Here is a 12,849-nt window from a genome sequence, read left to right on the forward strand (position 1 = left end):
CATTTTCATCTCGCTCTCTCCTAAATCTTAACTATTTCTTCCTTTTAGCTTATCCGGCGGTGAACTGTTCGAAAGAATCACGGCGGAAGGTTATACCATGTCGGAAGCCGAAGTGATCAACTACATGAGACAGATTTGCGAGGCTGTAAAACATATGCACGAAAAGAACATCATACATCTAGGTAAATATGATTCTTCTTTTCGTTTTCTGCCCTTTTCTTTCTTTTCATCGATCATACGATTTTATTATCGTTATCTACCTTTCAGACATCAAGCCCGAAAACATCATGTGCCAGACCCGAAACAGTACCAACGTGAAATTAATTGACTTTGGTTTGGCGACGAAACTCGACCCGAACGAGGTTGTTAAGATCAGCACCGGTACGGCAGAATTTGCTGCTCCTGAAATCGTTGAACGCGAACCAGTCGGCTTCTACACGGACATGTGGGCTTGCGGTGTACTAGCCTACGTTTTGTAAGCAAAACTTTCCTTACGCTTTTATCGAACGCGATCTGCCTAGGAGGCTCGTTAAGACCAAGAGTCAATTGCATCGATTTCACAGGTTGAGCGGTCTGTCGCCGTTTGCCGGAGACAACGACATCGAAACTCTGAAGAACGTTAAAGCCTGCGACTGGGACTTTGACGAAGAGGCATTCCGCGACGTGTCCGAAGAAGGCAAGGACTTTATCAGGCGGCTGCTCGTCAAGAACAAAGAGTACGTTCTAATCATGAATCTTCTGTATAATCGTGAATGCTCTTTTTAAAATGAAATTTTACAAAAACCTTACGTTGTTTGCGAAGGAAACGTATGACCGCTCACGAGTGTCTCCTGCATCCATGGTTAACCGGTGATCACAGTAATCGTACTACTCCAATTTCGAGCAGTCGATACCTCAGATTCAGGGACAGACTGCGAGCCAAGTACGAGAATTGGGACAAATACGTGCTTCCTATCGGCCGATTAGCCGAATACTCTTCGCTGAGGAAATTGTTGATCGAGAAATACAAGATTTACGATTCCTGTTTCGGTAAGGGGCAAAGTTACCTTGCTGATAAATAACGTCTTCTCCTCCACTTTTAATAATAATTGTTCCCTTCGTTTGCAGATCGACGACAAGCAGCGCCAAGATTTGTCATCAAACCTACCAGCGCGTTCGCGTACGAGGGACAGAGCGTGAAATTCACTTGCCGCGTGATCGCGATCGCCGCTCCGACCCTTACGTGGTTCCACAACAACCAGGAACTCCGACAATCTGTCAAGTTTATGAAACGATACCACGGCGACGACTACACCTTCATCATCAACAGAGTGAAACTAGAGGACAGAGGAGAATACGTGATCAGAGCGGAGAATCATTATGGTTACAGAGAAGAAGTCGTCTTCCTGAACGTGCAACGTACGTATCAACTTTACTGAATTACTTACTAATCATTGTTCGCAAGGATAGACGATAATAATCAATGAAAATTTTCAGCGCTGCCTGTTCAGATCCCGAAATACAGACCAGAACTGCATCCAGTCCGAAGGAGAGAACCGCTTGGCTACAACGTTTGGATGGAAACGATCGAATCGGCACCGAGCTTCACCTTCTTGCTTCGGCCGCGTGTCATTCAAGTCAGACAAACGTGCAAACTTCTCTGTTGCTTGAGCGGTAATCCACCCCCGACGGTTAAATGGTACAAGGACAGAGAAGAACTCTCGAAACATCATTATGCGATGACGAACGCGGACGGTGTGGTCACGATGGAAATAATCGACTGTAAACCAGAAGACAGCGGCAAATACCGTTGCGTCGCGTCGAACAAACACGGAAAGGATGAAACCAGCTGCGTGGTCATTGTCGAAGGTACGTTCGTTCTTCAAAGGATCGTTAAATATTCTTCGAAGACGATTTATACTTGACGGTAATACACGTTTCCGACGTGTCTGACCAACACTCATGAAATATTTGTTTTGTAGGCACCGGGGAAACCGAGGAGCAAGTTAAATTAGCGCACGACCTCCTACATTCCGGAGGTAGAGCCATAGAGTATAGCCCCCTCCTTTTCTTCTCTCCTTGAACCCTCCAACTAACGTTCTTGTTTCGCGTTCTTGTTTGTAACCCTAGTCAAGATAGTACTACCTCTAGGCGCATGAATCTTAAATTGTACCCATTAGTGTACAAAGTAGAGTACAAATAGTAGCGTGCCTTTTTTACTTGTAATATCAACAAAAATTGATACCTTAAAAAACGTGGTGATTTTCTTCAGATCGAAGATTCATCGAACAACCGTTGAAACCAGCACCACCGCCGATCATAACGGTACACAAAGCCAGCGGATACAGTGGATACAGTTCCACCACCACGCAGGGTCATAATTATAATAGTACTACCACCAAACATAATTCCACTACTTCCTCTTCATCCTCCTATAAAGTAAGCATAAATCGATTAAAGTTTTTCATAAGGGTGATAAAAATGTACGTTAATATTGCATAAAACAATTATTTTATATAATATAGGCCACAGACTCCAGTACAGACAAACGAAGCGTCAAGAAATATGGACTCGATGCCACAGGCAGCCCATCCCGCTCTAGGAGTACGACCAAAGAACTAGCTTGTAAGTGAAACGAGTTACTTGAATTCATAAACGAAAGAAACTTGATAAGCAAAAGTTGAATTTTATCTTTCAAGATCCACCCGACGATTCGATGAGACCGCCGCAGTTTACAAAACAATTGAGCGATCTGACGATCGGTGACGGAGAACAATTGGAACTCAGCGCGAAAGTTGACGGTGATCCAGAACCACAAATTACCTGGTTAAAGAATGGCAAGGTAAACTTATGAAACTGAACTTGTATTATATTTATGTTTTAATCAAACATCACGAAACTAAAGTTAAACCGTATTATTCGTTAGACATTAAGCTCGTCAGAGATCATGAGTCTGAAATACAAAGCCGGAGTTGCCACTCTCATTATCAACGAAGTCTTCCCCGAAGACGAAGGCGAATTCACGTGTCAGGCGAGTAACAGTATCGGTACTGTAACTACCTCTTGCAAGTTGACCATAAAACGTAAGTAATGAAAACAGAAGAGGAAGAAATTAGAAAGGTGATCGAATCATTGATCGAACGTTTCTTTTCAGCGATGACGAATGCAGCGGCAAAGAAAAAGACGGACGACAAACCTCCACAAATCGTGGACCATTTAACGAGCATGTTCGTAAAGGACGGCGAGGCCGTCCTCTTGAGCTGTCGAATAATAGGCGCGAAGAAATTCGACGTGGTCTGGCTTCACAATAACAAGGAGATCAAACCTAGCAAGGACTTCCAATACAGCAACGAGGCCAACATCTATAAACTGAACATAGCCGAAATCTTCCCCGAAGATTCTGGTACTTACACCTGCGAGGCATTCAATGACGCAGGAGAGAGCTTCTCGTCGTGCACATTAAATGTACTTGGTAAGTTAACGCGATCATGGAGAGAGAAATCGTTTTTCTTCAAAATATCTAAATATTCGATTTTCTCCGTAGTTCCAAACGAGGAACCGAAAAGTCCAGTTTTCACGACATTCCCAAAATCTGCAACGATAGGCGAAGGCGAATCGGTTACATTCGTATGCAAGACTGAAACCGCGCCTCTGAAAGGTAACCGATACAACTGTTTCTTACGTTATCGTAGGTTTATCCTTGCAACTGTGGACCTGTTAATCGAAATCCTAACGAGTACTATGATTTTAATTATACAGTAACGTGGCTGAAAGACGGAAAAGCGCTCCCAGAAACCAGCAGCAGGTATCTCTTCAGTTCAGACGGTGACAAATCGTTCGAGTTGCGTATTAAAGCGTGCACGGCCAGCGACGTGGGTCAGTACGTTGCTCGCGCGATCGGCAAAAAGGGTGAAACCAATGCTGCTTTTGCCCTAAACGTTACAAGTGCTAACGAACTGTGAATTCACTGATTTCGTACGTGAACAAATCGCAACGCGACAAAGTTGGGTGAGATTTATTTATTTTTTACCGTTCTTTCACCCATCTATTATCGGATAGCGTTACCATTTCTTCATCTTGATATTACTTTTCTCCTTTTAATTCATCTCTTTTCAGCATCCACAACGTTATCGAGAGAAAATCATGTAAAAATGGACTGTACAAATTTGTGACTCGCAAATGAACGCGATCATAAAGAACGTGACGCTCGTGTATAAATGAGAAATTGAGAAAACTATTGTATTTGCACTGTTCTATATGTAAATTATCCTTGGAACGCTGTACTTTCTTTTTGTGTGTTTATCATATCGCAAAAACAAAAAAATCATGTCGTTATATGGTGAAGAATATGGCCAAGAATCCAAAGCGTTAAAGAATACGGATAGCACGCGCAATCTATTACGCTAATACGAGCTTTGCTGTATACACGAATTAGCATATTTTAAGTACATACAATAATACATAACGGCAGTACGAAAGGTAAGTCGAACCAGCAATGAGTTCGTTGTAGCCCGTCCCGGCAAGATAGCCAGCATCCTCGTCTATTAGAACGTTAAATAACATCTTATCCTGCCTGGACGACTATAATACGAAATAATTGACAGTACTGCCGTAATGTACGTCCTTATTCCATGTAATCGTACGCACCGTCGTGTTATACATGTTTGAAGACTGCTTCCGTTACAAAATTTACGATAAATAGAAAATGATTCTCAAATATAAAATTGTAGTTTTGCATGTCTCCTTCCGTTATACTATTCCTACTATAATACTGTAAACGAACCATTACAGAAATATGTCCAGACGGAGAAGAAATCACATTCAATCTTATGAAATGCTTTACTTTAGTCTAATTTCAAAATTACAAAGTATCGTATAAAGTATTCGGATCGATAATGCTAATACATCTTAATGTGGGAATAAAACAATTTTCGAAATCTTTTCTTCTCTGTGTATGGAGGTGCAAATATTGATGCTTTTCATCGCGATCAGTATTCAATATTATTATATCAAAACCACCGACACACACGTACCTTATTCGATACGAATCATCTTGATGAACAGGTACAGTATCCATGATGTTTATTACTCTATGCTCTACGCATTGCTGTAAACAATCTCCCTTCTCGCAAACCGACACTTTTGCATCAATTCTTGATAGAACCATTTCGCCTAAATATTCACCTTGTAGAAAAGTATTAAATTTATTGTAAAAAAGCAAATTGAGAGCATTGAAGCATTATTTTTCTGTGTGTGTATATATACATAATTACCAGTTGAAAATAATGTTCTATCATGCGTGAGAAACGCTACACTTTGTCTAGCAGGATTTTCAATCGATATGATTTGCCAATCATTGGTTTCTATAGAATAAATGTAAATGGATGATTTTAAGAGAAACAGCTTGCCATTAAAAACACAGTGTGGCGGAACTTCGGTAAAACTTTCAGGCATTTTACTTGTACATTTTGTCCAATTACCTAAAAACTTATGCAGTGTATTTTTATGTATACATATTTACAACTTCTACAAAACTTTTAGTTTTATGAAAATATTTCTAACCAGAATGAATATGAAGAATATCAACTGTATTCAATTTCAATCTACGCCTCCCTACACCACCTGCCACAACTAATTTATCTTTCAAAAACACAGCTACCATGTGCCTTCTGGGAACAGGTAGATGTGCTTGATAATACCACTTTTTTGATAAGAGACAATAACGCCAAATGATATCATTAAATTTCCCAGTTCCCAAACCCTTTTCTCCTCCAATTGTATACATACTGAAACCTAAAATATTATTTTCAACTATTATCATTCTTTTTGTTAGAAATTAACTCAACAAAATATACCTCTACTTGCAACTTGCATTCCAATTATGTCACTACCAGAGTCTCTGACATTTTTCAACTGAATGCATTTGGATAAATCATTACCATTCCAGGTATATAAAAATGCATCCTTATTGACAGACTCACACATATTATAAATAATAGTGCCATGTATGAATTTCAACTCTCTTTTATCTTTTATTTCCATGATATCTAATGTCTAAAATTAAAATATATTAAAAGATGCTATGAAAATAGTATGTAATAATATTACCCGGTGGTATTTCATCCATTCATTTCTTATCAAATTCAGGTACTCTATGGAAGACCTTACATTAACATTTGCAATTAATTGAGTAATATTATCTTTGGTTAATTCAGTAAGCAAAGGTACAGGTAACTCTTCAAAGCGATCTAAACAGACTGACAGACAAACATCTTGTAATGTTTTTAAACTCAATTCTTGAGCCAATAACCATATATCAATGATTTTCTCTGGTAACAACCAATGTGAAATTATAACATCTGTAACATCATCTGATAATTCATCAGCCGCAAATAATATACTCAATTGTAATAAATTTAATAATTCTATAAAGTCATGTTTTATAAATTTTATCAAAGAAACTTTTATAGAATTATATTGCGAGTATGTAGGGGCTTCGTCATCCTGAATCCATTCAACAAAATTCTAAAAACAGAAAATTTACTGTAAAGATAATATGTAAAAATCTCATTAAACTCATGCTAGTAAACAAAGTAGTAAGAACCTGTAAAGTAGAAAAGGTTATGTTATAATTAATAACATATTCCTTGTTATGAGAATCGTTAAAATTATGCGAAAATAGGGAAGCAAAGTAACAACTTTTGGATGCAAGTTTTTGCTTATCGACTTCGATATGGTTTTCATTATGAATCAATGTTATATTTCCCTCCATGATGTATCATACACCGCAGTTCACCAGAGTCCATAACTGCGAAAAGATCAATTTTCGTTCTTTCGTGCGCATCTTCGCCCTGATTGGCGTCGTTGAGGCGCCTCCACGCGGTGCATTTACGCGAAAGTGCATCATTTGGAGTGTATAACGGGTAGCACGGTTTTTAACTCACGTGTATCATTCTGTATTCTTCCTATTGTTTCAATTTCAATATTTTATAATTTTTTGATGATGTGGATAATATAAAGAGCAGACGACGATTCTTTAGGGCCTCCTGAACACATTCCTCAAATTTCTTTGCAATCTCTCGCCACCAGTGGTCGCTTTTGATACAGAGGCGCCATTATAACCGAGAATACATAGATTCTGAAGTCGGGAGTGGTTATACAAAAATTTTTGTGATATGTAAAAACAGAGCCATCTAGAAGCAATCGTAGAGTAATATTCATGCATTCTAGATTCCTCTCTACATTTAACTTATATCACGCTTGCGCGAATTCTACTGAATTCTACTTGTTGCACCGCAACACGTCTCGTGGTCAGCATTTTTCCGAAGCTTTCTTAAAAGCCTATTAAAGTTGTAGTAAATCGTTATATTCAATTCGTGAAAAAATGGCAAACTACCATAAACCGGAATCAAAAACCATTCAAGAATTAAAAGACATCGCAACAAAGTTGAGAGTTCATTCAATCAATGCCACACAAGCCAGCAAATCCGGGTACGTGCAATAATATAATTTTATAGTTGTAATTCAATGAGTTATTAAATATCTTTTCTTCGGATGAACAGATATCGATATTTACTGTATTTAATTATGCTATCACATGCTACGTTTTTGGAATAAATATCAAATATTAGCAAAATTGCGCGCGAAAGTTATTCCGATGAATGCGGTACGAAATTTATTTGCTTTATTTTGTAGATACAATAATTCGGCCGTAATTAGCTGTAACAATGTCTGATTGCGTTATACATTGACTTTCCTTATTTTTCTTTTCTATGTAGACGTCGTGATTTTAGAAATTTTTGAATCGCACGATGTTAATTCGGATTTAGAAAGTTTACCTAGCGATGTAATACTACTTACATGCATTCTTTTTTTAACCGCTTACATCGTAATACACAGTTCAAGGTAATGTTATAATTGCGGTTCTTGTTTATGCATTTAACAGCAAACAGAATAATATTTTTATAACATTGAAAATTTTGTTTTATTGAAATAATTCCTTATCATTAGTGTTTGTTAATCAGTACCTAAGGAAAGGGTTATCGCGCGTGTGCGTAGATATTTCATCCATCCTAACCTGGAAAATTGTAGATTCGTAATATGTGTTAAATATGCAAGATTTTCCAATAAATTAAAACCCATACTCGCCTAAAAGTACATTTCGTTAATAAATTTCGAAATACTCCGACCGTGAATTGTACTCTATGTATAATTAATAAAAATGATGATTTAGGTATATGTATAAGGCGTATATTGTTACGCGATTAACAGTGTAACAATTTTCAAAAATGTTAAAAAAAAATAATGCTGCACCGGTTCTCAGAACAGGATTATACAAGAATTTCTTTCTATAGTTTTTGCACACAGCAATGGTACATCCAACACGTGCATATTAGGGTAATGCACGCTAGTGACGATGAGTCGTTATATAACGCGCGTACGATGAGACTGAATAATCGAGAATATATCAAGGTTGACATGTTTAGCAAAATTATCATTCATGATTTTTTGACCCCGAATGTGACAAAAACGAAATGAGTTAGTTTGAGAATAAAAATTTTCTTTCTGAATAGCGCGGTAAAAATATTCTCATTACGACGCGCATCCCTTCCGGTTTATTCTATGCCCTATGGTATAGATTTAGAAGAAAGAAACATTTGAATCGAATTTAAATTTTAAATGCAAAAGAAATCTCATTAGTTATGTTCTTGATAGTAACTAAAATATATATGTACAGTGTGATAATTTAAAAATAATTCTGCTAAAGGAGTCCGGCAATTCCGAAACGCGTTATGAAATTGTTGCTGATAAAGTATCCATTATCTAACTAAGCGTGTAAGCGCACACTTTTTTATTTAGCACATTATGACCTGTAGAAATGGTAACGACGATGGTGGTAGTGGTAGTATGTATCGGGAATAAGTCCGGTAGGTTTCCACACGTATGAAACGTGAACACGTTGATTTTGAAATGTATTGTACATCGTCATGAAGACCGTAGAGAGGGGAGGTCCAGGGCGCAGATACTCGTGGAAGGTTCAATCCCTCAGTTGTTATTGAACGCTTGTCGCGAAACGGTTTTCGGAAAGGTGTTTTCATAGTACAGAATGGTGCGCGATACGAACATGGAAAAACTTCAAGACCTTGCGACCAGGCTTCGTATTGAATGTATTCAAGCTACCGAAGCATCGAAAAGCGGGTACGATATAAGGGAAAAGTCTTGGGAATATTTAACAATATCCAAATATTTATTTTTTCCATTATTTTCATTTTAGGAATACGCTATCACATTTCGAACTATGTTCCAACTATTGACACGTTAAATTTTTTTTTTTTTGGTCTACACTTCAACGGTTCTCTTTGAAATATTTCAGCTGGAAGAATTTGATAATAGATTAAAATATTACAATCAACGTTAATCAACTGTTAAGAATTTATATAAATTCTTTTTTTGAATTATTAAGTATAAATATTTATCGGCGGTGATATGTTCAAATTCATGATCGAATATGGTAATTTATGCGATCAGGAGATACATGATTTGAATCGCATTAAATTATTCGGTAACGAGTAAATGATATAAGAAATAAATATAAATGAGAATAAAATAAAAATTATGTACTTCTATCACTACAGTCAAATAATATTTCAGTGTAAATTTTAATTAATATTTTCCTGGTAAAAATTGCATTCCAAATGATGTAATTATGATTTTGGCTATTTTCGACTTTCGATATCGGACAATCGTATGATCGAGATTATTGACTTTGTGACCTCTAAACGATAACACATTCGATTATGATTAATATTATGAAACACACATATATAATACTTAGAATCACGCGATTCTTATTGTTATCCAATTTTTTATATTTTCAAATTATTTAATTAATTTAAATGAAAAAAAAATGTATGCTTGATTTTTAGACATCCAACATCATGTTCGTCCATGGCAGAAATTATGTCTGTTTTATTTTTCCACACGATGCGTTACAAGGTATCGGCGCCACGTGATCCAAGCAGCGACAGATTTGTCCTGAGTAAAGGTCATGCGGCTCCTATTCTTTATGCAGGTAATTTTTTAAATATTCATATATTAAACGCTTACATCAGGAATCGTCGTAACGCTGAAATTTTTGTTTTTATATTTATAGCATGGGCTGAAGCAGGTCTTTTCTCACCAAATGAATTATTAAATTTGAGAAAGCTTGACAGCGATTTAGAAGGACACCCGACTCCAAGACTGAACTTTGTTGATGTTGGAACTGGTTCCTTAGGTCAGGGTTTGTCAGTTGCTGCAGGAATGGCCTATGTAGGAAAAAATTTTGACAAAGCTAATTACCGGTATATAAATATTTAATGTTTGTTATTTATTTTTTAAATTTGCTTTCACAAGTAAAATTCTCATTTGTTTTTATTATAATTTAGAGTGTACTGCCTTATCGGTGATGGAGAAGCAGCTGAAGGTTCAATATGGGAAGCACTGCACTTTTCATCTTACTATAAGTTAGATAATCTTTGTGCAATTTTCGATATAAACCGTTTAGGTCAAAGTGAACCAACATCTCTTCAGCATAATATGGAAGTATACCGCAAAAGATTGGAAGCTTTCGGTTTTAATGCGCTAGTTGTTGATGGTCATGATGTTGAAGAATTAGCCAAAGTATGTTTGTGTATGTGCAAATATAAACTGGCTGTAAATGTAGAAAATTTACAATAAAATTTTGTTTACTAGGCTTTCCATGAAGCACAGAACACAAAAGGACGTCCTACTGCTATTCTAGCAAAAACATTCAAAGGAAAGTATTTCCCGAATATTGAAGATTTAGAAAACTGGCATGGAAAACCCCTTGGCAATAAAGCAAATGAAGTGATTCAAGTAAGAACAAGAACACATATACCATAAAATAATGAATTATGTTTGAAAAACTATAATATACCACGTTTAATTACAGCACTTAACTGGAATGTTGAAAAATTCTGGTCCTCTAGGATTGCATCCCCAAAAACCATTGGTTGATGATGCTCCAGTAGTAGATATTAAAAATATCAAATTAGCAACCCCACCAAGTTATAAATTAGGAGAACAAGTAGCTACTAGAGTGGCTTATGGTACTGCTTTAGCCAAGGTTTGCACATGTTTTTCTTTTATTCCAGTGACTAAGTATCGAATACCAATAATCGTTTTCACATTCTTTGTTTTATCTTGTTTCAGCTGGCCAAAAGTAATCCTCGCGTAGTTGCTTTGGACGGTGACACGAAAAATTCTACGTACGCCGAAAAAATTAAGGTCGTTGATCCAGCTAGATTTATCGAGGGTTTTATTGCTGAACAAAACGTTGTAGGAGTTGCAATTGGTGCAGCATGCAGAGACCGAACTGTTGCGTTTGTATCGGCATTTGCCACCTTCTTTACTCGTGCCTTTGACCAGGTAAAATAAAGCATCTTATGGACAGGAAAAGGGAAACCGAATAAATTCTTTTAAATATTATTTTTAAATTTTACAGATTCGTATGGGTGCTATTTCGCAAACGAATGTTAATTTCGTTGGATCTCATTGCGGTGTTTCCATCGGAGAAGACGGTCCATCGCAGATGGGTCTGGAGGATGTAGCCATGTTCCGTACAATTCCCGGTTCTACCGTGTTTTACCCAAGCGATGCCGTTTCAGCAGAGCGTGCTATCGAATTAGCAGCTAATACCAAGGGCATTTGTTTCGTAAGAACCTCTCGTCCTGCTACAGCAGTTCTGTACAAGAACGATGAGGTCTTTGCCGTTGGCAAGGGTAAGGTGGTTAAGTCTTCCCCCAAAGATCAAGTTCTCGTGATTGGAGCTGGAGTAACCTTGTACGAGGCACTCAAAGCTGCCGAAGAATTGTCTAAAGTAGGAGTACACGTACGAGTGATCGATCCATTTACTATTAAGCCACTAGATTCTCAACTAATTATAAAGAACGCTAAAGAAGTTGGAGGACGAGTGATTACCGTTGAGGATCATTATCCAGAAGGTGGCCTGGGAGAAGCAGTTCTTTCAGCAGTGGCTTTAGAAAAAAATATTGTAGTTAAGAAGTTAGCTGTACCGGAAGTACCACGCTCTGGTCCCCCGACTGCATTATTGGATAAATATGGAATCAGCGCACAGAAAGTTGTTCTTGCTGTTCAGGAAGTTTTAAAGTTGTAATTTTACCAGATACATAAAATTACGGGTATCGTAATAATGAGAACCGACTTATAACGCAGAACGTACTGCCATATCAGAATATACACAGAATACAATTATTTTTATGATACAAATTCAAGAAAAAACTTATTCATTCCAGGTTGTTTTTATACATTCAATGTGTGCATGAATATAAAAAATTTGGTTCGCATTTATATGTCTACATAGATAGAAAGGTGTAATGAAAACATGTATTTATACATACATGTTTTACAGAGAGAACTGTTATTCCTAGAATCTGTAACGAAGTTTTGTACACGAAGATCTAATTTTGTATGAATATTTGATGCGCGTACTATTTGTAGATACGAAATGTTTTTGAAACTACCGTGTTAAGGAGAAATAGATACATTTGCAAAAATAATTTTGGATGAACTTTATCCGTACCTACCTCAAGCTCACAAACGTACATGATATTAATATTGTTAAACGTTAAATTTGTGTATTACAGAAAAATTGAATGGAAATAAAAGAAGATTAAAAATTGCGCGCAAAATATTAACGATGAGGGAGGAAGTTGGAGCTTTGAAGAACTAACATGGTAAAAAAAATAAGAACTAGAAGAATCCCTAGATTTTCAGACCAGTCACTGTGAGAATGAAGTTTTGATTGGTCGAGAGACTAGTGTAGCTGTATATAGGGAGTGGAAGTTA

The 12,849-nt window shown here is 36.9% G+C and overlaps 3 protein-coding genes across 12 annotated transcripts in view; 2 read left to right on the forward strand and 1 right to left on the reverse strand.

The window, feature by feature from the left end:
* The window catches only part of LOC114871916 (twitchin), a 59,525-nt gene extending 54,822 nt beyond the window's left edge, over window positions 1-4,703 (forward strand). For all 9 annotated transcript variants that reach the window (XM_046286672.1, XM_046286688.1, XM_046286704.1 and 6 more), the window contains 15 exons: window positions 49-182; window positions 268-475; window positions 564-716; window positions 803-1,029; window positions 1,108-1,398; window positions 1,477-1,848; window positions 1,962-2,018; window positions 2,252-2,418; window positions 2,505-2,604; window positions 2,679-2,821; window positions 2,906-3,062; window positions 3,134-3,451; window positions 3,524-3,637; window positions 3,739-3,987; window positions 4,096-4,703. In XM_046286672.1, coding sequence (XP_046142628.1) covers window positions 49-182; window positions 268-475; window positions 564-716; window positions 803-1,029; window positions 1,108-1,398; window positions 1,477-1,848; window positions 1,962-2,018; window positions 2,252-2,418; window positions 2,505-2,604; window positions 2,679-2,821; window positions 2,906-3,062; window positions 3,134-3,451; window positions 3,524-3,637; window positions 3,739-3,941 — 2,644 coding nt within the window. In that variant the 3' untranslated portion in view covers window positions 3,942-3,987; window positions 4,096-4,703. The remainder of the gene's footprint in view (window positions 1-48; window positions 183-267; window positions 476-563; window positions 717-802; window positions 1,030-1,107; window positions 1,399-1,476; window positions 1,849-1,961; window positions 2,019-2,251; window positions 2,419-2,504; window positions 2,605-2,678; window positions 2,822-2,905; window positions 3,063-3,133; window positions 3,452-3,523; window positions 3,638-3,738; window positions 3,988-4,095) is intronic.
* A 101-nt stretch (window positions 4,704-4,804) lies between these two features.
* On the reverse strand, window positions 4,805-7,136 carry LOC114871925. The gene is made up of 7 exons (XM_029178529.2): window positions 6,924-7,136; window positions 6,584-6,787; window positions 6,088-6,504; window positions 5,835-6,033; window positions 5,542-5,772; window positions 5,253-5,459; window positions 4,805-5,163 (listed from the first exon to the last, which is right to left on the reverse strand). The coding sequence occupies exons 2-7, from the start codon at window positions 6,749-6,751 to the stop codon at window positions 4,841-4,843; spliced, it is 1,545 nt and encodes a 514-aa protein (XP_029034362.1). The 5' UTR covers window positions 6,752-6,787; window positions 6,924-7,136; the 3' UTR covers window positions 4,805-4,840.
* Window positions 7,137-7,265: 129 nt separating this feature from the next.
* On the forward strand, window positions 7,266-12,560 carry LOC114871922 (transketolase-like protein 2). 2 transcript variants are annotated; one of them, XM_029178520.2, is made up of 8 exons: window positions 7,266-7,470; window positions 9,906-10,051; window positions 10,133-10,322; window positions 10,407-10,641; window positions 10,714-10,857; window positions 10,934-11,107; window positions 11,194-11,409; window positions 11,486-12,560. In XM_029178520.2, the coding sequence occupies exons 1-8, from the start codon at window positions 7,364-7,366 to the stop codon at window positions 12,155-12,157; spliced, it is 1,884 nt and encodes a 627-aa protein (XP_029034353.1). In that variant the 5' UTR covers window positions 7,266-7,363; the 3' UTR covers window positions 12,158-12,560. The 2 variants fall into 2 exon arrangements, with proteins under 2 accessions (XP_029034353.1, XP_029034354.1); XM_029178521.2 differs by lacking the exon at window positions 7,266-7,470 and adding an exon at window positions 8,948-9,177.
* The last annotated feature ends 289 nt before the right edge of the window (window positions 12,561-12,849 follow it).

This window comes from Osmia bicornis, chromosome 1 (genome assembly GCF_907164935.1).
Source record: "Osmia bicornis bicornis chromosome 1, iOsmBic2.1, whole genome shotgun sequence".
In the NCBI taxonomy this organism is placed as follows: Eukaryota; Metazoa; Arthropoda; class Insecta; order Hymenoptera; family Megachilidae; genus Osmia; species Osmia bicornis.

Excerpts from the sequence above, each read along its gene's own strand:
- LOC114871925 (XM_029178529.2), bottom strand. The coding sequence starts at position 6,751 with ATGGAGGGAAATATAACATTGATTCATAATGAAAACCATATCGAAGTC. Across the intron at positions 6,034-6,087 it reads AATGGATGAAATACCACCGG|ACATTAGATATCATGGAAAT; the intron begins GTAATATTATTA and ends TTTTAATTTTAG. Across the intron at positions 5,460-5,541 it reads TATTCTTCATATTCATTCTG|GTAATTGGACAAAATGTACA; the intron begins GTTAGAAATATT and ends ATAAGTTTTTAG.
- LOC114871922 (XM_029178520.2), top strand. The coding sequence starts at position 7,364 with ATGGCAAACTACCATAAACCGGAATCAAAAACCATTCAAGAATTAAAA. Across the intron at positions 10,858-10,933 it reads AAGCAAATGAAGTGATTCAA|CACTTAACTGGAATGTTGAA; the intron begins GTAAGAACAAGA and ends GTTTAATTACAG. Across the intron at positions 11,108-11,193 it reads ATGGTACTGCTTTAGCCAAG|CTGGCCAAAAGTAATCCTCG; the intron begins GTTTGCACATGT and ends ATCTTGTTTCAG.